Raw genomic sequence first — 27,129 nt, 5'->3', positions numbered from 1 at the left:
TTTCAGCTGTTGATACAGCAGGACAACGACTGACCCTGTTTACACGAAGGGGTCACATATCAGCGTACAGCCAAGAGCAATGCGTGCATTTGCGGGACTTCTCTCCAACGAGCGCCACTCACTCAAAGTCTCTTTTTAATTTTCTACCCACCAAGTCCTAACAGAAAAAAGGGAACCTCGCTCGAATGGCTCGCACCATCTGTGACGTCACACGCTCAGTTTGTTGCGCCACAGTGATGGGAAAAAGGCAATTGTGACGTTCTTTAGATGCTGGAGTTGCCTTGCAGACTCTAGTAGTGTGGTTCGTTTAGCGTTCGGTGAGATGTTCGTTTCGCGTTGAGAATTTCCGGCCAATATTGCTTTGCAGGATGAATGCTTAAAACCTTTTTAGTGAACCTAAGAATTGCGTTATCAGAAGTGAACAGCCATGCTGAGTTCACTAACTGCTGCCATCTTATCTTTAAGGAAAGCTCAGCCACTGACAGCTTAAGGTGTTAAGTTTAGACGCGTGAAGAAACTGGGCCACTGTAATTGCTCTAATGTTTTTAGCGCACTTGGCACTTTGGTGTTGCGCAATCTTTCGCCAGCTATTCTGCTGAGTGTGTTGGCTTGAAGTTATTTTGATCTAATGATCCATATTTGCGCAGTCAGACTGCTGACCATATAAAGCGAAATGTGCATGAACGTTTAAACAGATATGAATATAAACGAATTGTATTGAACCACAGGTATCACAACTCAACTAAAAAGCAGCAAATATCTTAGGTAGGCAGCCTGCTCATTTTTTTTAAGTAAAACATGTGGTTTGTTTGTTAATAAGTCAGCTCTTTTGTTGCGCCATCATTGCCCCATTAAATAATATAGATAAATATTTGTTTTTAAAGTATACGCCATATGACCTTCGCAACGAACTTTGCTTAGTTAAACAATAAGTTGTCAGTTGTTTAAGGCAGATTTAAAACTTGCGTCTCACTGAAAAACTTGTTTTGTCACAATGAAGTAATTCTTTGCATTGAAAAATGTCTTGATTTGTGTTATTTTTTTTTTCACTAGCTTCATTTTTTATCAGCTTGAATGTAGGCCAAACTCATTTAACATTTTTTTTCCTGTTGTAAGACACTTTTTACGGCTTTAGAAAGTTTGCTTAGTTTTCTCTGGGAATAATTCCTTGACCTTCTAATATAAAGGCCAATGTTGTTAGTTAGTGACTGGGGTCCTAGTTTATGATGTGTACAAAAGCTAGTTTATGGCTGTAAAGAAAAATTCTGGGCGACAGTCCAGTCATAAAAACAGAGGCGTTGTCAGAATTTATAACGTGGACAGTCAGTTTCTTGTGTAGGATTTGTCATGCTTGTTTGCAGGGGCGTGATTATTGTGCTGTAAGTGTTGCCGTGGGGGTCTATTTTCCGACGTTTGTAAATACCAATCAACGAAAAACTCCGTGGCAATCGTGTTAAATGATCATTTAAGGGCGCAACTAACTTCGCTTCGCTGTCCTAATACGTGTGTATACGCAGTTTTAGCTTTCGTAAAGCTCTGCCGTTGTCCTTTCTAGCTACCTGCATGCAAATTACTATTGACGCACCGAAATTTAACTTAAAGCAACGCTAACTCTACTAACTAAGGTTTAATTCATGGCTATTATCTATATTTTCTTATACATTAGGTTTTTGTACCGTGGCCTAGCTTTTTATCGGACATTTCTTGTGCAAACGTGTTTACGTGTATACTTAGCCTAGGTTTTACATCACCAAATGGGCATATATTAGGTACCCATGTTAGTGTAGTCAGTTTATTTCTGATTACGGTCTACGGAAATGTAGCAACCAAATTCAAGTGACCTACATTTTAATAGAAATCATTAAAAGAAGTTTTGTTGTGTAGCCTAAAATTGTTGCCCACATATCATGTTACATTGGCATCGTTCAAACCTCGCCAGACACTGCGACGTCCGACACTGCCTGTTCTCATGGCGTTTGAGGCAGCGGTTTGGATTACATTATACTGCGGTGCCATCGCTTCATACCAAACCGCATCTCAAAGAGACCAGGCTCAACTGTTATTGAAAGCTTGTATTGTACAAACTAAACAACATCTGTCTTGTTGGTGTGTGTATACTGGTTACCAGTAAAGTTTGCAAATATTGGCTGTAATATGCTCGGATTTTTACCTGATGTGTGTTTGATTATTGCTGTTATTGGGTTTTGCTTGCCTTGGCCGCCTGTCTGTGCAAACCTAATCAAGCCGAAGGTGATTGTCAGCAATATGTGACGTGACTGGTGTTGGCATGGCGCCAAGCAAATGCGGCTGTGCGGACATGCCATTCAAAACAGCAACGGGATTGCTTACAGCAGCGACTTGATACACTATTTCCGCTTGGATAGAAATACAAAGCGAGTGAAGATTACTGTCGCGATGATTGGACATTTCTTATGTCGCGCTTTGTACACTTATAGGACTTCACCTACATTGCGCAATATATTTATAAACATAAAAGGTCGCACAGGCGAGTTAGGCCTTGCCAATGTACAGTGCTAGTTAACAATTCCACACATTTCTCTTAAAGCGTAATCACAGGTTTCGGGGGCTGCAATTTACGCTGGTAATGTCGAGTAACTTGGCGAATGGATTTTGTTAGGCGGGTTTTGCAGGCTAGCGGTGCAAGTTTTTTCAGCAAAGCCCGTTTTTCGTGAACCGCAGACTGAAGCTTGTTTAGCCAACACAAAACTGTTACGGTTGGCTTGTAGTTCGGCCACGCGCTTTTTCATTTTTGTGTCCGCACGGCTTTGCCTCTCAATCACAAGCTTGTAGAGTTAGACGGTTCTCAAAGAATTTACATGGACCGTTTGACCGGTAGTAAAGGTCCTAGGATTTTTAACATGCTTTGTTTTTACAGCGCTATCCATAAGACCAATATTGTTGTTTAAAAGTACTATTGTGACGCCATAACATAAGTGCAATATTCCGGTTTCGAACATGGCCGCTGCTGAAGGCCAGGACCAACCCCCCGTTCCTACTTTACCGCAAAAGTCGACAAGCGGCGATTCTGAACGCCCCTGTCGAGAGAAAATGGATTATTTGCGAAGATTTCAGTTGCTTGGATACCGTGAAGTGACGCGGCTGGGTGAGGTTATGGAAACTGTTGTGCCTATTCATGGAACGGGAAATTTTCCTACTCTGCAAATTTGCCCCAGTCTTTTTGTAGAGGTAGGTTTTTTGGCATACACATTTTACTATTTTGCAACAGGTGCTTCAAATTTTAACCGATGTCATAGTAATTACGGTGCTGCGAACTAAATTAGCGCCGTGGCAAGGTTAGGTCTTCCAAGGGAACTGTTAACCTTCAGGATGTATATAATGTACATATACTATGACATGCATTGTAAATTTGATCTTGCCTGTGATTAATTATGACTGATTAGAGGTCCCTGTTTCCCCATGTAAAATGTCAGCTATCTATTGAGTGTTATATGTCGTTTTACTAAGTGTCTATCTATAATCGTCTTCTCTGTATTTATACTGCCCTAGGCATGACCCAAACGACTAGGTTACTCATTTGCATGTGTTGTTAATATATTTACATAGTATGTTGTTTAAGGTTAAATGCATTAACCCTGTTTCTGTGTTGCGTTTCCAGCTTGTGCGACAACGTCTCGTTTCAATTGGTGTTCGGGTTCACAATATTCGTCTAAACGGCAGCGCTGCGACTCACGTTCTTTCCGACGATGTCGAGGCCAACTATAAGGACCTCGACCTGATTTTTACTATTGATTTCCCGCCGAGCGATTGCGCAATCTCTGATGCCGAAGAAGGCCGGGTTAGTCCCACGCCAAGGCAACAGGCAGCCCTTACGCCGTGCTCTGAGGATCACAGTCGCAAGCGCAAACCGCGACCGACTTCCCTGCCCACCAGTCCCCGACAGAGAAACACGCAAACACCGCCGACAGACGACTCATCGGTCGTTGACGACAGCGGCTACACCAGCAGCGGGTCATCTGTTTCCAGCGCTCCTGACTCTCCGACGTCCGCATCTTCCTTTATGCAAAGCATCCGAGAACGCAGCCTCCGTCCTAGGACTCGCTCTTTGGAGTCGTCGACATCGTCTACGTCATCGCGACGCAGCGTCATCCCTTTGTCGCGTCATCACCAGCATGTACTCGAGCAGCAGTACAAGGATAGGTGTTGGCAACGCATTAAGGATGAAGTGATGGATATTCTGTTGGAGTTCATGCCGGAGGGAGTGAGTCGCACTAGAATGAACAGCGTGGTGCTTAGTGGAGCCTATGTGCAGAAGATGGTGAAAGTCACTAACGATTCGGACAGATGGAGTCTCATTTCACTGAACAACAACACCGGTAAGTGTGAATTTATTGCGGATTTTAAACAATTGTAGAAGTTAGTTATGTCGGCGTTTAAACTTAACACTTAAACATACGTTCCATTAATCTACGGTTTAATTAGAGCATTTGCAGACTTTGCCTCTTAAAACTTGCGCCTGTTTAAACAACTTGCGGTTATAAAAGATATACAAATCTGTAATCTAGCAGGTTTTAAACTTCAACCGAGTTGTTGTTTATTGCCCTGCGGTCGTGCTGCCTGCTGTCATTTACTAAACTGCTTTTAATTTTGATGTCGCACAAATACCAAACGGGGGTAAATATTGGCTGAGTCAGCTAGTGTGAGAGGAACAGGCCCCATGAAGTCGACCGCAATGACCACACGGCGAATTCGTTGGCGTCTTGTCGACACCAGTGAACCACCTTGACATAAACCTTGATCCTTGGACCTTGGTAGACTCACGGACAGGGACGATTTGCACTTACCCCTTTTAGTTGGGTTAGATGTTAAGCATAAAACGGTTTAGTTTGTGTATTTAGGGAGGTGTTTCGGTTACTTGACTTGAAAGTAGGAAAAGCTCATACAATTTACCATTGAACTATTGAAGAACTGTTGAGATGGCAACTGATTTGCCTAAACAGGAGTCACGAACTTATGTTTGGTTAAAGAAGCTTGGATGCAAGTAGATTAGCCCTTTATGTTCTTATAAAGTGTGTTACTTGTTTTGAATAAAATAATATATATGTACTGTTTTGATATTACAAAAATATTATTAGCTGCTGTTAAACTATAAACCAAATGTTAAACCATACAGGGGTAAAGATATGGTTTCAGTTTCATTTCTTTCATGTCAGTTGCTTGATTCTGTTCTTTTGTGGTCTTTACGCAGGCTCAAATTCGCGTAAAAAGCCACGCAATAATGGCGTTTAGGTTCAGGAAGCAATACACGCTTGATTTATGCGACGCTTACACGAAATAGTCTGTCAATAAAGGAAATTGTTCTTTTCCTCCGTTTCAAGGGTAGGCTGCGTTCACGGTCCCGCGCGCATTGTGCTTGCCAATTTTTCTGCGTCCAATCTATCCAAATGCATTGCCCGAACAGTAGACAATGGACGGGTTCGAATTTCCTCGCACCCGTATTGTGACGTCACAGACCAAATGGTTTTGTAAAGGTCGCATGCATATGGAACGCACAAGGGCGGGTTGGTATTTAAACCTAAGCCCGCTGGGTAGCTATCAATGGCAATTAATAATGTATTGGTAGGCTGTTTACAACTGCGGATGTAGGAAAGGTTTTTAAACAGCTTTTGGGTTTATTGTATTTAAGCGTATAGGCAGTACAAACACCATGTAATTTCTGATACTGTCAGCACATTTTACACGGTCAGGCGTCAATTATGTGTTTCATTCTAGTTGACCTATACATTATTATGTTGCAGAATGCACACTTCTAACAAAGCCGTGTCCACAGACCAAAATCCCACCTTGTAATTTATAAAGTAGGCGACTCCACTTTATTTTCCCATGTAACCGCACCTAATTAAATACCAACTGATCATACAATTGTAAAAGACACATATGTCCCAGCATAGGAATTGTAGCCCTTTCCCTTTACACGTGGTAAAATTTACCTTGTCCTTTCACACTGTTTGCGCACCTGATTAAGATACCACAGTCGCCTAAAGAGGTGTATATGCTGTCGCCGGGCCAGTCAGTCGTTAGTCTCTGATTTATTTGCTTTTTGTGTCCCGGAACGCCTCCCAGTTAAACATTCGAACAGCTGATTGGACTCGATGTGTGTTTAACAAGCTGCAACTTCTCTAAGTTGGTGACATTTGAGGTTTAATGACAAGATGAGCCTGGTTATACCTCAAAGATGACATTTAAAAACTGTGTATTCAGATAATACGTATATTTGCAAGACTTTAAATTTCCATTTTTCACTTTTCACTAAAGTTGATTTTTCGTACCTGGAAACATACTACTGTTTGTGTAGCATGGTATTCCTTGCAACAGTGCTTCCCAACCTTTATCGACGAATTCCTCCCTTAACAATTGAAAACATTTTGATTCCTCCCCAATAGACTACACAGTAGATGCTTAACCATTCAAACATCATGTAGAAATGAGCCTTTTAACAACTTTACAGGTCATATACCCAAAGCGTGTCTATTTACAAACTACATGTACAAATTAAAGTAAATTCCTTCCCTAAGGTTATAAAATTCCTCCCTTGAGGGTAATTCTTCCCCGGGTGGGCACCACTATAATTTTAATGCACAATTTACATTTACTTTTGTACGAAATTGAAAAACCGATCAAACTTCCGGTAATGTGATGAAAATTAGTTTTTTTGTAGCCGTGTGGGCAAAGAGACCACCCTTGCCTTTATTTCACCCCAAACCTATACGCACAAGATACGGAACTTACGCAAGTTTTCAAAAGGCCCAAGCCCGCAAACTTGCTTTGAACGCACTGCGACTCGCTATCAAAACCAATCACAAAAATTACGCCGTTCAGGCTTCCACGCCTTGTTGACCCTGCTTGGAACGTAACGGTCAATAACGACATTACCAGAAATAGCAGACATTGGGGCTTTGCAGAGCGTAACGCTACTGCTGTTATGTTTGGTACACGCACGTTTTACGTCAGTAACTTATTAAACGTATTTTATTTGTTTGTTACACCAGTGGTTTCCAACTGTTTTTGATGAATTTCATTCCTAACATTTAATAGCATTTTTATCCCCCACCCCTTATTATACTACATAGCAGATGGTAAACCATACAAAGATCATTTATTTTTGTGTCAACTTTTATCGAAGTTATATTCCCAGAGCTGAAGTGTCTATTTACAAACTACATGTTACAAATTAAAGTAAATTCCTTCCTGGTTGGGAACCACTGTTCTACACCAATGATTTAGGCTTTGGTCCAGCAATGTGCATGAGATTTTGGAGTAAATACGCTAACTGTCTTTAGCATCATTAAAGAGAAACCTTACGCGATATTCTAGGGTTTGTTTGTCACGAAATAACAAAAACACCTCCCCCAAAACAGGGATTTATCTACTATGTCTAATTGCATGTTTTCAGTATGTTAACATAAACATACATGTGTGAAATTATATATTCAGTGGTTAAGTGGCCTAATATCCTATACCTTTCTTTACATAAGGAACATAAACTTTACTGATGTGCTTTCCGGTATATGCTTGACAGTCAAGCCCGGATTTACGAGGTCGCCTATATGAGCGATCGTATTTGAACTCATATAATCTGTCATAACTCTATGATTTCTGTTCACAGGCCGCAACCTGGAACTGAAGTTTGTCCAGAACATGCGACGCCAGTTCGAGTTCAGCGTGGACTCTTTTCAAGTCGTTCTCGACACATACCTGGCTTTCCGCAAGGCAGCGCAAGAGTGTGGTGATAGCGCAGGGCTGGAAATGAGTGAACGCTTCCACGCCACTGTGATCGCCGAGAGCGTGTACGGCAACTTTTCCGCGGCGATACGACACCTGAAACACCGCCGAATTTGTACGCACAAGCCGGAGGAGATTCGCGGCGGAGGCCTGCTTCGCTACTGTAACCTCAGAGTCCGGGATTATACTCCTGGTGACTGCGACGACCAGGGAAACGACGTTACTAGGGAAGATGACAAGTCCTCCTCTGCTGATCCTAAAGACGTGGAGCGCTTGGAACAGCATATGTGCTCGCGCTTCTTCATAGATTTCAGCGACATCGATTGTCAGCAGCGTAAACTTATCAGCTACCTGGACAGTCACTTCGATGGCGAACCTGACTTGAAACTGGAGTACCTGGTGCGCTTACGCGACGTGGTCGGCTCACGGACAGTGTGCTTGATGCAACACGAAAGAGCGCTTATCTACGATCTCATATCTGTGTTAATGCGCCAGACAATGGCTCAAACTGTTGCCAGGATGGACGCCAGCTTCCAGCTTCCGACATTGCAGGAGCCTTGTTACCATGGTAACCGTCAGCACCACGCACAACAGCCACCCCAGATGCAGGGATACTACTACGATCGTGCACCCCAATTTATGACCCCTGTAGTCTACCCGGGTCCACCCCCTCTCCAGCATCCTGTTGCCATGAGCGACCGTTCATCGCCGATGTCAACCTATTCATCTCGGGCCCCATCCACCCACGGGGACCCGTGTTCACCCTCACCCAGCCCAGTGCCGCAATCCCGACCCATGACCCCTAATGGTGCGAACTCCAATTTTCGGGGTCAGTATCTGGAGCCCCAACCATACGGGGACCAGTACCAGTCTGGACCCATGCACCCGCAGTACCAGCCCCAGTACAGGCGATGTTATTGCTGTGGGTGTTGTTGTTGCTGCGGGGGGCATGTGTGCGAGCCCCCATACCAGCCCCAGCTATATTACCCACCTACTGCCAGCTCCTATGATCAGCAGTACCCCCAGAACCAGACCCCCACTATGCCACCCATCTTTTACTCCCCAAATACCATGACGTGCTTCTACCAACCTGCTGCTTACACGAACCCGCAACAGGCGTGATGACGTCAGACGTTGTTCCGTCATTGCGTGTCTATTGACGATTTTTGTGTTCCATTCCTTGTCCTACATAGGGAATACGCTTAAAGTTTCCTGCCAATGACGTCACTAAAAGGAAAACCTCTGACGTCATAAATTGCAAGCGGATGACGTGTGGATCGAAAAATGATCAGTTTGGGACGGAGAAATCTTATGCTTCAGTTTACGTAAAAAATTGCGAGAAAAAAATATATTTTTGGTTTTGCTTTAAATGTTGCCTTTTTTCGTTGCGCTTTGTCTTTGTTTTTTCTGTCGGTTTAGGTCTTTCAAAATAACCGCTGGCGTTTAGGGGTGACAATATGCGTATATTCGGTGGTGAATTGACATGGCGACATAGTTTGCTCTTCTAAATGTGTTTTTGCACTTAATCACAAGAAAAAATGCATTAGCTGGCATCGCAAAGCTCTAACAAACGACCCTTTGCGTACAATTCATTCGCAATATTTAATAACCATATCTTACGTTACTAAAACCGGTGTTTTGGGTGTGTCCGTTACATATAAAGCCTAAGAGATTAATATTTAAATGATGGCAATTGTATGGCATTAAGTGGTAGCCGTAAAATTAACGATTTAACTAAAATGAAATGTGATATGTAAAAAAATTAAATTTAATTCACAAATCCCTTTTTGTCCGTATTTTGCTTTGGCAGCGAAATAAACTTGGGTTTGCGTTACAAAAATTATCAAGCCAACAAAACGCTCCAACTGCCACTTGACATAAACCCGGACTCAGCTTGTCCGCGTTCCGTACATTGTGACGTCACAATCAAGGACAATTGCCTGCGCTCAGATCCGGGTTGGGCCCATATCGATTGCTGGCTTCTCTTTCACTTTTCTCCTGGCTTCTGGTCCCGTATAATCTCGTTTCCCGGATATCCGCTTTCGTCTGATGTGTGTGCGGTCAAGCATGAATTCTCGAACATGAAAGTGCGTTGTTATGACAACCGGTTGAATAATGTTTGAAATATCGACATCGGTTTAAATTGAAACTCTAAACATTACTAAATTATTCGAACTTTTATGACACAAATATATTGTCTTCAATGCTAAAAAGACTCTAAACCAGTGGTTCCCAACCTTTATCGACGAATTCCTCAAATGCAATTCAAAACATTTTCATTCCTCCCCAATAGACTACATAGTAGATGCTAAACCACACAAAGATCGTTTAAGGTTGGGTCTTAGATCAACTTCACATATCCCAGACCTTAAGTGTCTATTTACAAAGCACATGCACAATTTGAAGAAAATCCCTCGAGTTTTAAAATTTCACCCCAGATGGAAACCACTGCTATAAACTAACTGAATAGGATGAATAGAAGGGCTTAGTGCTTTTCCGAGTGAATCCACCCGTGGCTGTAGACCACTAAACCACATTGTTTAGGCGCATCCATTTGTGCAGAACCTGTTTCTGTTGCACAACCCTGGTAAAAGTTCCACTTAGTTTAGCAAGTAGCACACAAAAAGCCATTGCAAGTATTTCAATACGTTGTGCACTTATAAATCCACCTCTATCTTTCGACAATAGTCCCATTTTTTGCGTGTTTTAATTTAACAGGCCTTATATACAGCAAGAATCTATAGGTTTTCTTTATTTGCTAGAGGTACGTTTTTTTTCTGCCGAGTCATGGTTTTGTCCATTCCGTAAGCAAAACTGTCATTCCCCTTTTGTTTTAAGCCAGATGTCACAGAGCCATACTTTCAATGCGACGCAGTGTCAAGAACGCCACAGAATATATTGAATGTTATATATCTATATGTACGTGTTTTACAGAATTTTGCAAGTATACATTCATGTTGTGTCGTTATTCCACGCTAGTTCGTCACTTATTTATTGAAATTGTAATTTACATAGCCAAAGCGGTTGGGTTTTCCAATTGGGGTTTTTACTGGTATGTAGGTAAATGGTCTGTACCAAATCTTTCATCGGTTGCAAAATTTCCAAATGCCTCACTAAAATCTCAAAAATGAAATACGTTTCACTTTGTTTTTGACTTATTTACTGTACACGATGTCCGTTTGGCTTTATTGGTCCCATATTTTAGAAATTGCTTTTTTCTGTTTTCGTACGTTTTGAAAATAACTTTTTCAATCTGTAATGTGGTTGAGTTACCCGTTTTGCGTTTTTGGTGTTTTATTGGGTTGTTGCATTAGCCGTAACAAACCATATTAGTGCCTAAATGTGCACTAAACGGTTAGGAAATTTCCTAAAAATGTAATACCGTTGAAACCAAAATACCGTTCTTTGAGCGCTGTGTATAAAATTCATTTTCGACGATTTTTTTTAACCGACACAAATTTTAAAACAAGGTGGTTCACAGTTATCAGCATTAGTATCATTTTTGTGCAAATATCTTTCGTTTCTGGCATTACTAACATTAGAAAAATACCCTTTCCCCGTTTTCAAAAATATAGTATGGTTTATGTCAAGCATTCTTGCAATATATTCTCTACAAAATCTAAGCTTGCATTTTAAGAAGATTCAAACCAGCTGCAACATTGTTTAAATTTTCCTTATTCCAGCGCAACAACCCCTTTCACATGTCCACAACTTATTCACACAATTCTTAAATTCTGTTGTTTCCTGCGTTTTTGTTTTACCTAGCCATTTCCCACAGAATTTTATGCTTTGTTTTAGTGTTTAGTTTTCGCCACTGCTTTACGCAACTGGTTTCGCCTACCCGCTTTTCTGCGCTTTCAATGTACTTTTTTCGTCGTGCAAGAAAATGCCAAAATCATTCGCAAAGCCCGTTTGTTGTACGTCACGATCTAACGTCCCACCTGCTCTGACGTCAGTCATGCGTCACATAAAGTTTCGCCAAGCCCAAATTCGCATGCACCCAAAAAGTTTCTGTCAATTCGCTTGAAACATTGAAACCTGACGTCATGAATCTTTTTTGATGACGTCACTATTTAAACCAAAATATTTTTAATGCAAATTCTTAAGTTTCAATTTTTTGATGGTTGTTGACGTCACTAGTTGATGATGTCATGCTCCTCCCGGTGTGTGTTTTGGGAGTCCCGTAGTGATCGCTGTGTTTTTTTCTTGCATTTTGTCAGTGTTGAAAAAAAGTTCACCCATCAATAGCCTTGTGAGCCCTTCTATTTATTCGTCGAGCTTATGTGACGTCACGAAGCAACGGAGTGACGCAATAGTGGCGAAGGTGGCGTGTGTTTTCCTATCTTTCTTGCGTGTTGGGACAATTTCTGTGTGTGCGTGTGTGTGTGTGTGGCTTAACCGGTAACAACCCTTTCCCCTTTTTTCTCGGTCTCTTTTCCCCCCCTGACCCAATTCCTTCCTCGAAAAACCGTCGAATAAAAACACAAAACTTGACTTGTCTCGTTCTTGAATTGTTAGGCGGATTTTAGTCAACCAATTGTCCTTTTCTATATCAAACAATGACTCTCAAGCAATTTTAATAAGGAATATAACAGTGCTCGAGTATTTTTTTCTTAACAACGGTGCTTGCTCGATTATAGGGTTAGGTGGTTTACCAGAAAATGCTTGTTTAGGAGAGCTAGCTTGCAAATCCATGTAAGTGTTTAAAACTGTTACTTGGCAGCTTTAAACGGAAGCACCAGTCAAATATTTGTTTATTTTAACATAAAAAAGCTATCAAGTGAATAATTGAATGTTGGTTGTAAATTTTTGTGGATAATTAAGGGAACACTGTACTTACAAAAAGTCGTGGTAAAAGAATATGTTTTAATTTTTGAAAAAGCAATCATAAAAACAACAGGTCTTTAAAACTGTCTTGTATCTACTATTTCTCCTTGTCAGAAAATTCGACTAAGTACAAACAAGAAATGCTCCAAGGGCAGTAAAAAAAACGTTTGACTGTATAATTTTGTTGTTGTATTTTGTGTGTGAATACGGCAATGAAGTAAAAGGTATCAGTATTAATAGTATTGATTCATTAGGTCAAATGTTAGACATTAACTCGGTGATTATATAATGTTTTTTGAATTCTCGCAGTACCAATTTTAAGTAGCTTCATAACAAATTGGCTTGGGTATTTTTTTCTATTCAAAAATAAGAAAAATCAACCACACGAATTATTTTTCTGTTCTTAAACATAAAAATTATGTTACAGCTTTTTTGTGCGGAAAATGTTTGCATTAGGTTGCTTGCAATGTTTGTTTTTTTCGCGAGAATTGCCTAAGTAACCGCTCGAAATTTTGTTTCAATGATTCATCCGACGAAGGTCACTGCGGGTCAATTGGAACGACCGCTAGTAACCTTCGCCTATGAGTCATAGTTATTACAACTTTTCGCCGAACTGGATCCGGAACTTGCTGAAATACACAATCTTGTGAGATCGATCAAGCGTTTTAGCACTAATTACTTTGATTTCCTTGCCTTGAAATGAAAGAGAAATGCACAGTATAGTTTACTTGTTCAAAATTTAATACTTTTATTGTTGTTTTTATTTTTGTTTTCAAGACTCTTTAATTTTTTCGAATTTTGTGGTTTCAATTTAAAAAAACACCAACAAATGCATGGTCGAAATGTCTTGTTGAACTACGGTTGCTTTTTGCATGGCTTCTATCTTTTGTAAAACACGTGCATAACCTTTTTTGCCTTGTCTAGTAAACAACAAAAAAGGCGAATAAAATTAGACATCATTGTGCTGCGATAAATGTTGTTCAAATGCCACGTCACTATAATGCTTGTCCCATTCGATGAGTTTAAAATGATGACATACAATCGTTTTCCGAGAAACCATTCGCTGTCGTGTTGTTGATGCAGTTAAACCATTTCATTTACCGCGAAATAGTTTTTGAAAAAGATGTCCTTAATTGTTTTGCTCCGGTATTTCCCTAAAGGCTCTTAAGATTGTAATGTTATTGCCTTTGAGTTGTAAACTGGGCCGGGCTTTTCGGTTAGGGTTTAAGTTGGGTTCAGGTTTAAATAAAACAAGCCTGATTCCAATCGGCCTTATTGTGCCGGAAATTCACCAAATTTCGAACTTAATTTGGGCTTTGTTTTGAAACATTTCGGGCTCAGGCCCGTTGGTAAAAGCCCCCTTTGAACTCTAAACTGCCTGTTTTTGCTTGTTTTCTTACTTTTTTATGAAATGTTTCAACCCCCCGCACCGTATATTAGTAGCTGTTATGTTTTAACTATATGTAGGCTATATACAGTCCGGCCCCGTTTAGACCAAAAAATGTGCCTGGATTAGGCGAAGATCCGGATTACCCAATGTAGACTAGTTAACGCCTTACCACATTACAAATCATCTGTAGGTCAAATTTTGTCCAAATTAGGCGAAGATTCGGATTAACCGATTTCGGTATAACCGAGGTTTACTGTATGTAGTAACGTGTCATTTTGTAGTTGGTAAATTAGGGGCAATCAACATTTACTCAAACGCTAAAAAGTACAGCGGTTTTTTTTTCGGGCATACTTTTCAGCCATCACGGATAGAGAATTTACTCAAGACTGAACCAACCAACCGGAACGTGGTTGTTGAATTACCACCTGTTTTCGCACATGCCTCTGTGAAATTGAAATCGATTTTTGTAATGCACTAGGACTGACAGCTTAGATTAATGTTAACATTTTTAGTTTTCTATATTTTGTAAAATCAGCCCCTTTCTGCTGAAAATATATATAACACTATAAAGAACGACAGTCCATCAGAATCAAACTGATCCTAATTTGATTTTCAAACGCAGAAAGGCGTCAATTTTATTTAATTAATATAACTTACATTAACAATTTTCGTCTTATTCAAATATAATTTACTGAAAAATGATTAAAATGCAGTATTTTCAGAATACTAAATTAAATAAAGCTTGTAAGAATAGTAGCCAGACTATGCCAAAATTTGACCTTGAAAATTAATTACGTGACCTTCAATCACTCGATGTGAAGTGCCCAAGAATCGAACGTGCGCATTCTAGAACACATAAAAGTGATTGTTTACGATTATTTGACCCGGCTTTCTATTTTCGCCTACCTATCGATTTTTCGTATCTCATCCGACACGTAGCTGACGTCAGTACTACGTCATAGCGTGATGCCACTAGAGTTTATTGTCAGGCATCAATTATGAATCGTTGCCAGTTAAAGCTACGCGCGTCAGGCAACAGGCTTTATTAAATGATAGTGGATTGAAAAATCGCAAAGAAGGCCAAAAATATCGTTAAGCAAAAACCGCCTTCTGCGTTAAGGTTAAAATACGTCACAGCAAACGTCCCTTTAACTGGCTTTGTCTAAACCAGCGACACCCAAGGCTTATTTCACAAAGATTTACTGATAAACGGACTATGTCTACAAACAGGTAACTTACCAAACCATCTGTCTGGAAACCGTTTTGTATCTAAATAGTAGAATTTTTGCATTAGACTCTCTAAAAAATCTTGATTTATTTTCGTAAACCTTTTAAACCCACTGGTTCTCAACCTTATACTGATCGCGTACCACCTGACGACTTTATCCATCGCTTGCTGCGTACCACCTGTTTAAACGGTGGACAAGAGATTGGCCTATTTTTATCGACCAGACTAGCATATTTCTGAAACCCGCAAGATTAGCAATTTCAGAAGAATGTCCGACACACTAAACCAGGGCTGATCTGTTGGGCCAGAAAGCTACTCGCGCATCACCTACAAAGTTCCGGTGTACCAATAGTTGTAAGCGTACCACGGGGATGAGGACCACTCTTTAAACGATTGCACGGTATTTTGAATCTTTTGCTGTTACCGTGTGTAAACATGTGCAAAATAAACCAATAGCCTTAGTGTTTAACACAAATTAGGCCCGGTGGGTGATAATAGGCATTTGTCCACAGACCAGAGTTGTAAAGGGGCTTGAAATGGAAATCTAACTCAAAAAAAATCCCGAATTAGGCCCGAAAAGTTCCGCCACAAATAAGGCGAGAGTAAAGGCAGGCCCGAATCTAGCCCGTTTTTACTGAAACTGAAACACAAACCCGGCCGTATCGGGCACGGATAATGACTTAAGACTTTCCATATACTATACACCATTGAAAGCGTTTGTAATGTTTAGTTTTTGAAGTGAAACATTATTGAAACACTTAAATATGACCTATCCATGAACCATGTAAATATGAATATAACAAAGAGCAGTTGTCTCAAACCTTAAATCAGTGGTTCTCAACCGGGGGTCCGCAAAGCGTTTTCAGGGGGTCCGCGAACACTTCCTGATTTTGCAGACAACGATATTGATAAAGCGCTATTTAAAAAATATGTCTCAGCGTTTTAAAATAGCATGACACTTGTTTAAAATCGTTCTTCATACGCGACAAACCAAAATGCATTGTGACATTATAACCCCATTGTGATGTAACCGAGGTAAATTTTCAGTGGCAAACAACGTCACGTCACAGTGTAATAGCTTTTATTATTAAGTTCCGATGTCCCAGCCCAGTCAAAGTGATTGAATTTTTGGTCCTGGACCAAACGTGGTTGGTATATTCTGCACCATTTTTGGGTTGCTTAATAAAAAGAGGACAAAAAATACCAAAACCTTCAAAGGGGTCCGCAAAGGCAAAAAGGTTGAGGACCACTGCCTTAAATCTTATGCTAGTGCCTTATTTGTTGTTTAGTTAGGCAGAAACAAAAAAACAAGTTTACCACGTCCCTCTGGAGACCTTATCCTAAGTTACACAACAACTTTTGAAAAATTTAAACCATTTCGGCGAACTGCAGCCATCTAACGCCACTTTGCAGGCTATTGTGTTACTCCCTGTAGTATTGGATAAGTTGAACTTAACTGGCATGGGAATTGTAAAACGTTGAACTGTTAATTTTTTTTACAATGCTGACTTAGGCAAACTGTCCCCTTGGGCCTTGCACTGTTTACAGACACTAAACTTTAAGTTAGAATGTTAACTTTAAAACTCTTGTTTTGACCTCGATATGTCATTTAAACTGTATTTGGTACGATGCGCTAAAGCTGAACAGCTGGCTTTAAACGCAATCTGTCGTTTTCCCACTAAAATTGTCTGTTTTGGGACGGAACGAGGCGTTATATGTCAATACCGCCCCGAATTTTAAATTTATCAACAAGGCATCCATTATATAGCAAGGCAGATAACTAAAACCAACTAAAAGATAAAGGACGTATTATAAAATCATAACCGAAATAAAATGTTGCAAAGAATACGAGAAGTGTCTAGGTCCTAGACTCTAGGAGTTATATAATTTAAGTTTGTAGACCAGGGGTTCTTAACCTGGGGTGCACGCACCCCCAAGGGGTGAGAGAACTGTTCCTAGGGGGTGCGGGGATGCTGAATCATTAAGGTTGGTTAGGTCTATTCTATTTAAGCAATTACAGAAGGGGGAGCGAAAATTGGTTAGTGATTTGAAAGGGGGTGCGAAAATTGGTTAGTGATTTGAAAGGGGTGCAGGAAGGAAAAAAGGTTAAGAACCACTGTTGTAGACGATACCAGTCGAGGCATTAACCGAAATTAAACGTTATTATATAATATATATAATTAAACAATTACAAGTACATTGAACCACGTTGACGAAAATCAACTGAAAAAATGTATATTTGTGTATAAATGTATAAATGTATATTGTGTATACAATTGCTGGAACACTTTTGTGGTGTCTTGATACTCTGAATACGTGCTTACTTTACCAAATTTTAATCCAGCCCATAAACTACGGTCGTGACCAGCCCATAAACTACGGTCGTGACCAACAACACAATGATGTAAGGCAGGGGGTGTGCAACCTGCCCGTGGGTTAAATGCGGCCTTTGGTTAAGGTTGTGCGGCCCACAGAGACGCTTGGATTTTGAATGAACTGGCAAACTAATCCAACTATTACATATTTTTGAGCAGTTTAATGCGCTCGATGCTTTTTTTGGACGTGGCAATATGTGTCTACAATCAAATGCGAATTTTACTTGTAGTCAAGTACAGTGGTGGGATTTAAATTTTTTTGTCAGTCGGTTCTATCACAAAGTTCATTTTTTTTCAGCCGGTTCTGTTACAAAAAGTCCATTGACAGTAACCAGTAATGCTAACCAGTTCGCTGTTCTCAGAAAATTTCGTGAGACGATTCTATAGAACCGGTGCGAACCGGCTGAATCACACTACTGGTTAAGCATATTTGGTAAGCAACAAAGTAAAATCACCTTGTATTACAGGTGCGACCCGCGATCTAATTTTAGCAATTGTATATGGCCCACATGCAGTAACAAAATGTTGCACACCCTTATTTTCACGGTGTTTGAACCCAGGACACTCCCGGGGACGAATCCCGATCAAGGTTTTTTATATCTGTATATGGGTCAGGCGCGCCAGACCATTTAGCCAAGTTGCACACCTCTGATGTTAGGTGACAACAATGCAACCATAGCGCCATCTATGTGATCTCATTTTATTACAAGATTATATACAATATCAACGTTTACGGATAGATTCAAATCTAAGCGAATATTTTCATACATAGCATTTTTGTGGTTTAATATTTTTTTGAATACAGGCAATGTGCTTACAAAGTAAAAAACTACCTAGCGGTGGACCTAAAAACGTAATTGCTGTAATAGACAAACTAAGTATTTTATCGTGTTTGTTTCAGCAATCATTTTTATATCGTATTGTATTTCGGTTACAGGAACTGATGATGCCACATAGGCGAAATATATATTCCTTCATTTAAAACCGACTGATTCTGTTTAAACCAAGGATTTACAGTCTTTCGGTTTTACTGTATTAAAGTATCGCGCGAAAGACATTGTAATCATTTAGGCAAAATGAATTCATTTGCAGTGAACTTCTACTCGTCGGTTGGAAATATTGTTAAAAAGCTTCACATATAGTTGTGCGATATAAGGTTTTTATTAGCACGAACGAAATAAAAATCACAATTTTAAACACAACATAGTACTCTTAATAAATTTAACTGTAATATAGCCACTCTGGAAGTGATAGACACTCCCTCAGGTTACATTTTAAAGACAAAATATGCCTTACGGTTTGCCACGAGGAAAAAGGTTTCTAGGGATTAGCTATTTAGAAAAGCAAATCCACAATTACCTTAAATTAGAAGTAAAATTACGGTATCGTAAAATTCGGTTTACAACATGTATGGAATGTTTACCACGTTGTTCGATTAAGTGTTTTAGTTGCGTAAAAATTTCGTTAATCGCACATTTCGAAATAACACAAAGACACTTTTTCTTTTATTGTGGTTATAACTGATAACGAGTTTTTATCTGTTCGGTACAAATTGCATTTAAGTTAAAAATAATTTATTTTAACATTTGATAAGTGCCAAAAAAATTAAATGTAAAAAACAAAATCGGATTCGGTATTCCGGATTTGATTTGATTATAGTAGTGTAATCCGAAATAGAAGACCATTCTAAAATGGTGATCCATACGTAAAACCGAACTAATCCCACCCGGGGTAGAAACATTTTCCAGAATTTTCGTACATATAATTTTGTAATTCTTCCTCAAATTTCGCATCCATTTGTAATCCCGGTGGAATACGTTGTTGTTCCCATAAAGATCGCCTTTTCCGCTGTTTACGAAGTGTTTCTAAATCTCTAGCCATTTTATCCCGTCCGTATAGATCAACTCGTTTCCAGAATGTTCTGTTGAAGTGATTGTAAAGCGGTATGTCCTGGAAAAGAATTATTGCTTTAATTGTTGTTTCACAACATAAAATAAGTGGTGACAAGACATTGGTCGTGCAATCTAATCTAGCCATGATGCGGCTCTCCAGTTTGTTGAAACTTTTTTGCCATAAACGCACAGTGAGAAGTTATTGTAAGGTTTTACTAATTAAAGCACATTTTTGTAGATGAGAACACGTCTGCAGTAAATTAGAGACATTAAACAATTCAAAAGAAATTTCGGTGCGAATGATATGGTGGTAATCACATTAGTTTTGTCCATTCAGGGGGCGTTTTTAATTCGTCAAATTATTAAAAAGGTGATAAGTAGGGCAATTATTTTTTGACCTAAAAAAACAAAAAAAATTGACCTACAAATTGAAAATTTTGACAAATTTTGACTTTAAAAAACTTTTTTTTGACAAAATTTTGACCTATGAAAAATTCAAGTAGTTAAATTACACATTATTGTACAAAAATTTAAAATATGGCTGTAGGCTACTCTGTAGAGCAAATGTCTAACAGAAGGGCAAAAATCTGAACACAGACCTAGCCTGTTCTGAAATGGGAAATGAGCTAATTAAAAATCACTGCCAAAAAATGCAGCTAAGACACAACTAAAATTATTCAATACAGTTGTCTAAACCAGTGGTTCCCAACCGGGGAGGAATTCCCCCCTAGGGAGGAATTTTATGATTTCGGGGGAGGAATTTATAAAAACTGTAAAAAAAAATTACATGAAAATGTTGCAGAATGTTTGTAAAGGATTCTAAAATGGACATGCCTAATTATAAGGTCTATTTCAAATTGCTATAATTTTTTATGTTATATTTGTTTTTTGTCTTATAGGGAGGAAAGAATAGTTCCAAAATGGGCAAAGGGAGGAATGTGACAAAAAAGGTTGGGAACCACTGGTCTAAACGAAAGATACATGAAATACCTAAAGCAAAACCGAAGCAAGAGCTGCACCTAACCTGCAGCTGCCGTAAAATGACTTGGGACCTACAAACATTTTGCACGTTTTATGGTGTGTTGAGCATCACGCCATATCAACCTAATTATTTCACTCACTTGATGGTTTATGATTCACAATAAGTAGGCAATGGGCCAATTACAACAGTATAAAGTAGGCTACAAGGTGTAAAATGAACAGTTCACTGACATTGCAACCTCTACAACACCACGACAATGCAGTTTGTAAACAATTTTAACTTTGTAAAAAAAATTGACTTTGTGAACAATTTTTGACCTATTCCAAAAATGTTGACAAAATTTTGACTTTTTTTGACAAGTCAAAAAATATTTGCCCTAGTGATAAGCACTGAAATTAGGGCTTCAACTTTTTCAAATCGTAGCCTTAATTTCAGTTATATTTTCACAAATTTTCAATAAACGTAAAACATTGAATGAAATCAAATCAAGTTTGGGATTTTGAAACCCTGAATCATGTTTGAATAGCAGTAAAAGTTGAGTCTACTTACTATGTTGTAAAGTTGCTCAAAGGCAGGTCTTTCTTTTTCATTAGGAAATTGTCTTCTTACGTAATGACCGCTGTTTTTTTGACCAACTCTAAACAAACTGTTCCAATCCATGCAAAGAAGATCCTGTATTCAACGCAATTTCAATAAAAAGTCTTAAAAGCACAATTCGACTAGAAAATTAGTAGGATTGCCGTACCGTCCTTATTTTAAAAGGCAATGTCTTAGAAAAATTTGATGTCCTTATTTCTAAGAAATGTCGATGTTTCTGACTTGAGTTCTTATTTTGTCTTATTTTTTAACAATACAAGTTAAATTCCTGCTACAAGCAAAAGTGAAATTATCTAGAGCTGTTGTGAGATGCACGCAGTATTTTTTACAAAAAGAGGTTGCTGGAACAGATTGTTTCTGGCCACACTATTATGGCGTGTGATATGTCACGGCTCGTATAAATTCAAAGATTTATTCAAAAACGTTTGTTTCGTATGAAAATTTAATTTTTCAGTTGTTCTTATTTTGGGGTCTATGTCGATGACAACCCTGTGTATAAGGTTTATTCCACACGTTTTAATATCCAGGCTCGTTTAAAACAAATGCTCAAAAGGTGACAAAAACAACTGAAAAAACATCAGGTAAAGTATGTTGCTTTTTGTTTAAATTTCGCCAGTAAATGTCTTATTATCTTTACCTTTAAAAGTATCAAGGATTCGTCGTAATATTCAAGTAGCATCACTAGATCCAGATTTTGATCCAAGGCCATTATTTGATTTTGAATTTCGTTCGCATCGTTCAACATTGGGTCAATTCCCAAATCGTGTGATTGGAAATTTCGGAATCTGAAAAAAAGAAATAAAAATGTTTAAAGTTAGTATTTATGAGATGTTTTAATTGTTTGTATCAGCGAAATGATACTTTGCCAGTCAGGGTTACGCACCATTAAAACAAGTCGTTTTGCATCATGTTAAATTAAAAAAATATATTTTATTTTACGAATTTTCTGTGTTAAGTTTATAGCTTAACAGTTACCTGAAATAAAACGAAATTGAAGAATTAAGTAAGTCTACACATTTAGATAGGTATTCGGCAGTGTCCATTATTTTGCCCTGTTTTATGTAAGCTTTTGGCATTCCTCTACAATCGTTTACTCTTTTTTCTGGGTAGAAGTTGTATGCAGAAAGAAAAATGCTCCAAGGCTCCCGTATGGTTGTGAAATATCTAAAACGATTCGCATTGTTTTTGTATGTGTACGAAAAAATGTTGAAACAGAAAAGGTTTTTGTTGATTCATATCTTCAAAAGACACTTTATGATAAAAAAGCATTTATCTTTGCTTTTGTAGCGCGAGTTTAATTTTTCAAAAAAAAAATCATCATCAAATCTTATTTAACTATAGAATGAAAAAATGATATTATTTTTATGTTAGAGTTAGATTTGTTTTCGAAAGGTGATTTATCTTTTACATAAATACCAATTTTTGAAAACGCATTGCTTTATTTATCTTAAATTTGGTTTCCATTTTAAAGTGAATTTTCCTTAAAAAGAAGATATATTTTCTTTATTCTCTTTTTTTTGTCTGCGATTTGATTTTGAAACTTAAATACCTTGTTTCAGGATGAAAACAGCTTTTCATTTCATTAGCATCGAATCTGGAATGATGGATAACAATCGAAGCTCCCTTCCGTAGCATAAACTTGCATTTAAAGCGGCCAGGATAACCGCCGGTGTTAGGTCGAGGATAAAACGCGCTTTGAAACTGAAAGAAATGCATACTAGGACTATAGTTTTTCCCAACAATTTAAGTCCGTGCTTGTCCTAAAATTTATTTTTAAAAGGCGGTTTATGGTGTTTAATTGTTGTAGAGTTCAAACAAGTGTGATTGTAAAGTCATTGAGATTTAACCACTATTGCTTGTAGCACAGTTTTGTAAACTTAAATTGGGGTGGGCTATAAACTTTGCTGATTTCATCATTGCCAAATAATGGTTCATTATAGCCAGGGTTGCCATCGACTTGAAACCAAAAATAAGGACAACCAAAGAATTAAACTTGCATACGAATTAAAACAAACGTTTTTGAACAAATCTTTGCATTTTTGCGAGCCATGACATAACATATGCCATATTTTTTTGCCAGAAACAATCTGTTTCAACAACTCTTTGTTCGTGAACAATACTTCGTGCAACTTACAACAGCTTAGGTCTAGGTTTAGTTTTACTTGTAGCAAGGATTTGACTTGTAATTGTTGAAAATAAGACAAAAGAAGGACTCAAGTCAAAAATAAGGACATTTCTTAGAAATAAGGACAATGAACTTTTCTAAGACATAGCTCTTGAAAATAAGGACAAATCTTAGAAATAAGGACGGTATGGCAACCCTGATTATAGCTTATTGAAGGGCAAAAAAAATCAACGCCATTTGTAAAAATGTTTGCAATAAAAACTAGAATAGGCCTACTAGGATCTCACCTTTGTTAAACCATGTTTTGTAATAAATGCCTGAAGTAAGGTAAAAGTAGTAGATGATCCGGTTTTATGGGTTCTCGCATACACAAATTTAGAAACCGGACTGTTGCATGTTTTCCAATTCTTCTGAATCGTTGCAGTTATTGAGTTTTCGTGTTCGGGCAACGACTCGCCGAGTGTTTCAAAAGTTAGCTGCCAGAAAGAAGTGTTTTAGACATGGAACAAAACAGGCATATCGGTATTGGAGAAAAAAAATGACCAGCGAATTTATGAAATGCCTCAAAACTTGTCTAAGAGACACTGAATATTTAAAATGATAATACAATAAACCTCGGTTAATCTGGACCCGTTTAGACCTAACATTTGTCCGCATTAGGCGAAGATCCGGTTTAACCGATGTGCATTATAGCTTAAGCCAGGGGTGCACCACCTTTTCTCTATGGTGGCCTGCATCGCAGATCCTTATTTCACCAAAGGCCGCCAATCGCCTGCTTGCTTTTGTTTTAAAATTATTGTTGTAAAGAAATAGGTTTATATCATATATATTTAGATATACTATCTAAAGCCACTTAAAAAGCCCAGATTAGTAATTTCTAACTTAGTGCATAGGTTGAGCTGAACAGTGCTAACTGTTTATGACGTCATAATCTGTATTGTGACGATTGCGGTGCCTGTTTTTCGCATGTTTGCGCACAATAGGCGTACAAAAAGTCTGGCGCATATCGTTAACAGGCTGGTAATCTTTTTTCCATTCCCACGAAATCTGTTTAGAGCAGTTTGAAAATAAAAATATTTAGCAAAATGTAGTTTTAGTTACGTCACGGCCGCCAGTACATATATTTTAATATGCATGGTCACGGCCGCACAAACTCGTCTCCGCGGCCGCAGTTTGTACACCCCTGGCTTAAGCCTGCCACATTACAAATCATTTGTACCTTAAGTTTTGTCCGGGTTATGCGAAGATTCTATAATATCAAAAGGGAATTTTATGTACAGCAAAGTGCACCGCGTGTCTGATTTTAGCCGTATTACGTGTATTCAACCCACTTTTAATCTACTGAGAGTATTTCAACTGAACAGTATCTAACCCTTCAACAGGCAACATGGTCATCGACGATCACCGTTTATTTAATTGTATAACTGAGAATGGAAAGCATTTTCCAAGTTACGAAATCCGTCAATGAATTCAATGGAATATATATATTTCGCCTAATGGCATCATCAGTTCCTTATTCAAATAGAAATAGAATATATATATTCCATTGAATTCATTGACGGATTTCGTAACTTGGAAAATGCTTTCCATTCTCAGTTACACTTTTAATCTAGAGTTACTTGTTTATTTTATGGAGGTAAACAACGTTTACTATGCAAAACATTTGGTTCTCACCTTTAAATCGGTTTCTGTATTTCCACCAATTTTGTTTTTGACTGATTTCGTTGATTTTATTGCGGCATTGAAAAAAGCATTCCAGTAACATACATACGTTAGAAAAACAAAACTCGTAAAAATTAAATAAACTTTGTAATTTTGTATTTTATGTTTCATTTTTTTACACTTTAATTTAATAAATTTACCAGTCTCCTGCCAAACAGAAATACGTTGATTTAATGATAAGTTTTTTGTTCAATTTCTGTAACTTGTGACATGAAATAGGCGAAAAAATGTACTGCTTTTCTTGTAGTTTTCTTACAACACTTGTGATGTATCATACCAGCTGAAAGGCCTTCAAGTGTTAAGTTGTATTTTAATGTCCTAGTCAAGCAGTTGCCGTTCTGCGGCTCTTTTATGTCAGCAGCATCAGACACTAAACGATACCTTCATACCCCTTTGAATGTTTACACTTTTAAAACCATTTTAGGCATTGTGACTCCGATGTTGTCAGTTTTTATATATTTTTAAAACAGCTTTAAAAGTTGTCCCGTTATAACAGCTGAAAAACTCCGAACACAATGTTACTTATGCAGCACAGTTTTTCACGATAAACGCTCTTGGGGATCATGTTGAAATAGGTCTACCTTCCATCTCAAGCCTTTCCGGCAATGGCAACCTGTTTTAAACGTTCGAAATTAATATAGCAAAGTAAGACCTGAACTGCAAAAAATGACTCGTACAACGACATGCGTTTCTTACAATGCTACACCTGCCAAACAGGTTCACAGGTTCCTAATCCACGCACAGTTTTACAGCTAACTGATCTGAACAAAGGATTTGTGATCAAAGCTTATGTGTTAGATAGGACCAAACGGATGTGAAAATAGGCCAAAGAGCTGTATTTTAAACCGTATGACTAAAACTAACTTCACAAGTTTCAATTATATATTTTTTGTTTGTAATTTCATTTCTTATAATAACTGTGCTTGCGTTCATGTGCAGCTATCAACTGGAAAAAAAAGCTTACTACCTGTCTAAGACAACTAATTACAACGTAAGCTGTATTGCATGTGCAGTGCACGATTCTAAAATCTTTGTTCTAAATCAATGAGCCATAAATATCGGAAAACATCTCTATCTGATTGTTTACGCGTGGCATTGTTATGAATTCTATTCACATCAAACCCTTTTGTAGTTAGCTGCTGGCAGCGATTTAAAATAGGATAACCATTCGCAGTCTTAGAGTCACTGGCCCCGACTTTAGGGTTCAATTCATAAAGTTTCACTGGCCATTTTGGGGCTTATTGGGCCAAAAGCGTATGTTAAGCCATTTTGTTTTACAATGAAGCTAAAAAAATAAACAAATTGGCTAATTCTCAGCTATAAAATGGCATATTTTACTTGTGGCCAAATTTAAGACACTTGCTTGGTTGAATCCAGCATTCTTCGCTTAACATTTTTGGCTTAAATCAGTTGGCTTGTAAAAGAACGAAAAAAAGACAAGCTGAACAACTTTAAGCTAGAAGTGACATGTTTTGTCCATGAACGGCTAAGCAACACTGCTATAACAATCTAATCACCACCTTATTGAAATACAGTTTAATCATTGTGCCAACGCAAGGAAGCAATACAAATAGACAATAAAACCCACATCTGCTACGAGGAAACAGTAACGGCCCTCAGTAACCTATTCCTGTGTATGAGTAGGTCCTATATGTCACCGTTAGTTGTCAGTAGAGCACTAACTTTGTCAGTAACATCAAAACCGTTCAATAATTTTTTATCACAATTTTGTTGTGCTGTACTGCTATAACATGTACGAAGCCTGGTCAGAAATTAAATGAAAATTTTAAAGGTAAAATTGCTTTTGTATGTGTTTAAACCAAGTATCGCAGTTCTTTTCATGCAAAATATCAGGTACTGGTATGGGATTGAAAACTGGGACTTGGGCCAACCCTACTGAAGGATAAAAAATGGCACAAAACTACTGGCATCCAGAATGGGATTAGAACCCACTACCTTGTGAGCTTGGTTTAAAGATTTTGGTTGGGGCACATTAATCAGTGTTTTTAATTCTTTGTTGACATTTTGCTTTTTTAGAACCTTGTACTTTACGATTATTTCATCAAAACGAAGCGAGTTGATGCTTATGGGCGTGAAAGAATGGCGGAGGAGATCAAAATCTTGCGAAGACTTCTTGATGAAGTGAGGAAGTACAACAGAAATACACACCGAAGATGCATCAGAAGAAATAAAACAATATATTTTCATATTAGACAGGGTTGCCATACCG

The 27,129-nt window shown here is 38.3% G+C and overlaps 2 protein-coding genes across 2 annotated transcripts; one reads left to right on the top strand and one right to left on the bottom strand.

Moving 5' to 3' along the window:
• The first annotated feature begins 298 nt into the window (after positions 1-298).
• On the top strand, positions 299-12,255 carry LOC145232523 (uncharacterized). The gene is made up of 3 exons (XM_080097151.1): positions 299-3,207; positions 3,638-4,355; positions 7,646-12,255. Exons 1-3 carry the CDS (start codon positions 2,977-2,979, stop codon positions 8,881-8,883), a joined length of 2,187 nt encoding a protein of 728 aa, XP_079953277.1. The 5' UTR covers positions 299-2,976; the 3' UTR covers positions 8,884-12,255.
• A 6,468-nt stretch (positions 12,256-18,723) lies between these two features.
• Positions 18,724-25,060, bottom strand: LOC145234585 (galactosylceramide sulfotransferase-like). Its single transcript, XM_080099296.1, has 7 exons — positions 24,852-25,060; positions 23,465-23,653; positions 22,602-22,753; positions 22,028-22,216; positions 21,690-21,837; positions 21,005-21,127; positions 18,724-19,531 (listed from the first exon to the last, which is right to left on the bottom strand). The coding sequence occupies exons 1-7, from the start codon at positions 25,008-25,010 to the stop codon at positions 19,298-19,300; spliced, it is 1,194 nt and encodes a 397-aa protein (XP_079955422.1). The 5' UTR covers positions 25,011-25,060; the 3' UTR covers positions 18,724-19,297.
• Between the last annotated feature and the right edge of the window lie 2,069 nt (positions 25,061-27,129).

Source organism: Phallusia mammillata, chromosome 6 (assembly GCF_965637545.1).
Source record: "Phallusia mammillata chromosome 6, kaPhaMamm4.hap1.1, whole genome shotgun sequence".
Taxonomy (NCBI): domain Eukaryota; kingdom Metazoa; phylum Chordata; class Ascidiacea; order Phlebobranchia; family Ascidiidae; genus Phallusia; species Phallusia mammillata.
The sequence above is the reverse complement of the archived record's forward strand: the minus strand, read 5'-3'. Positions and strand labels throughout refer to the sequence as shown.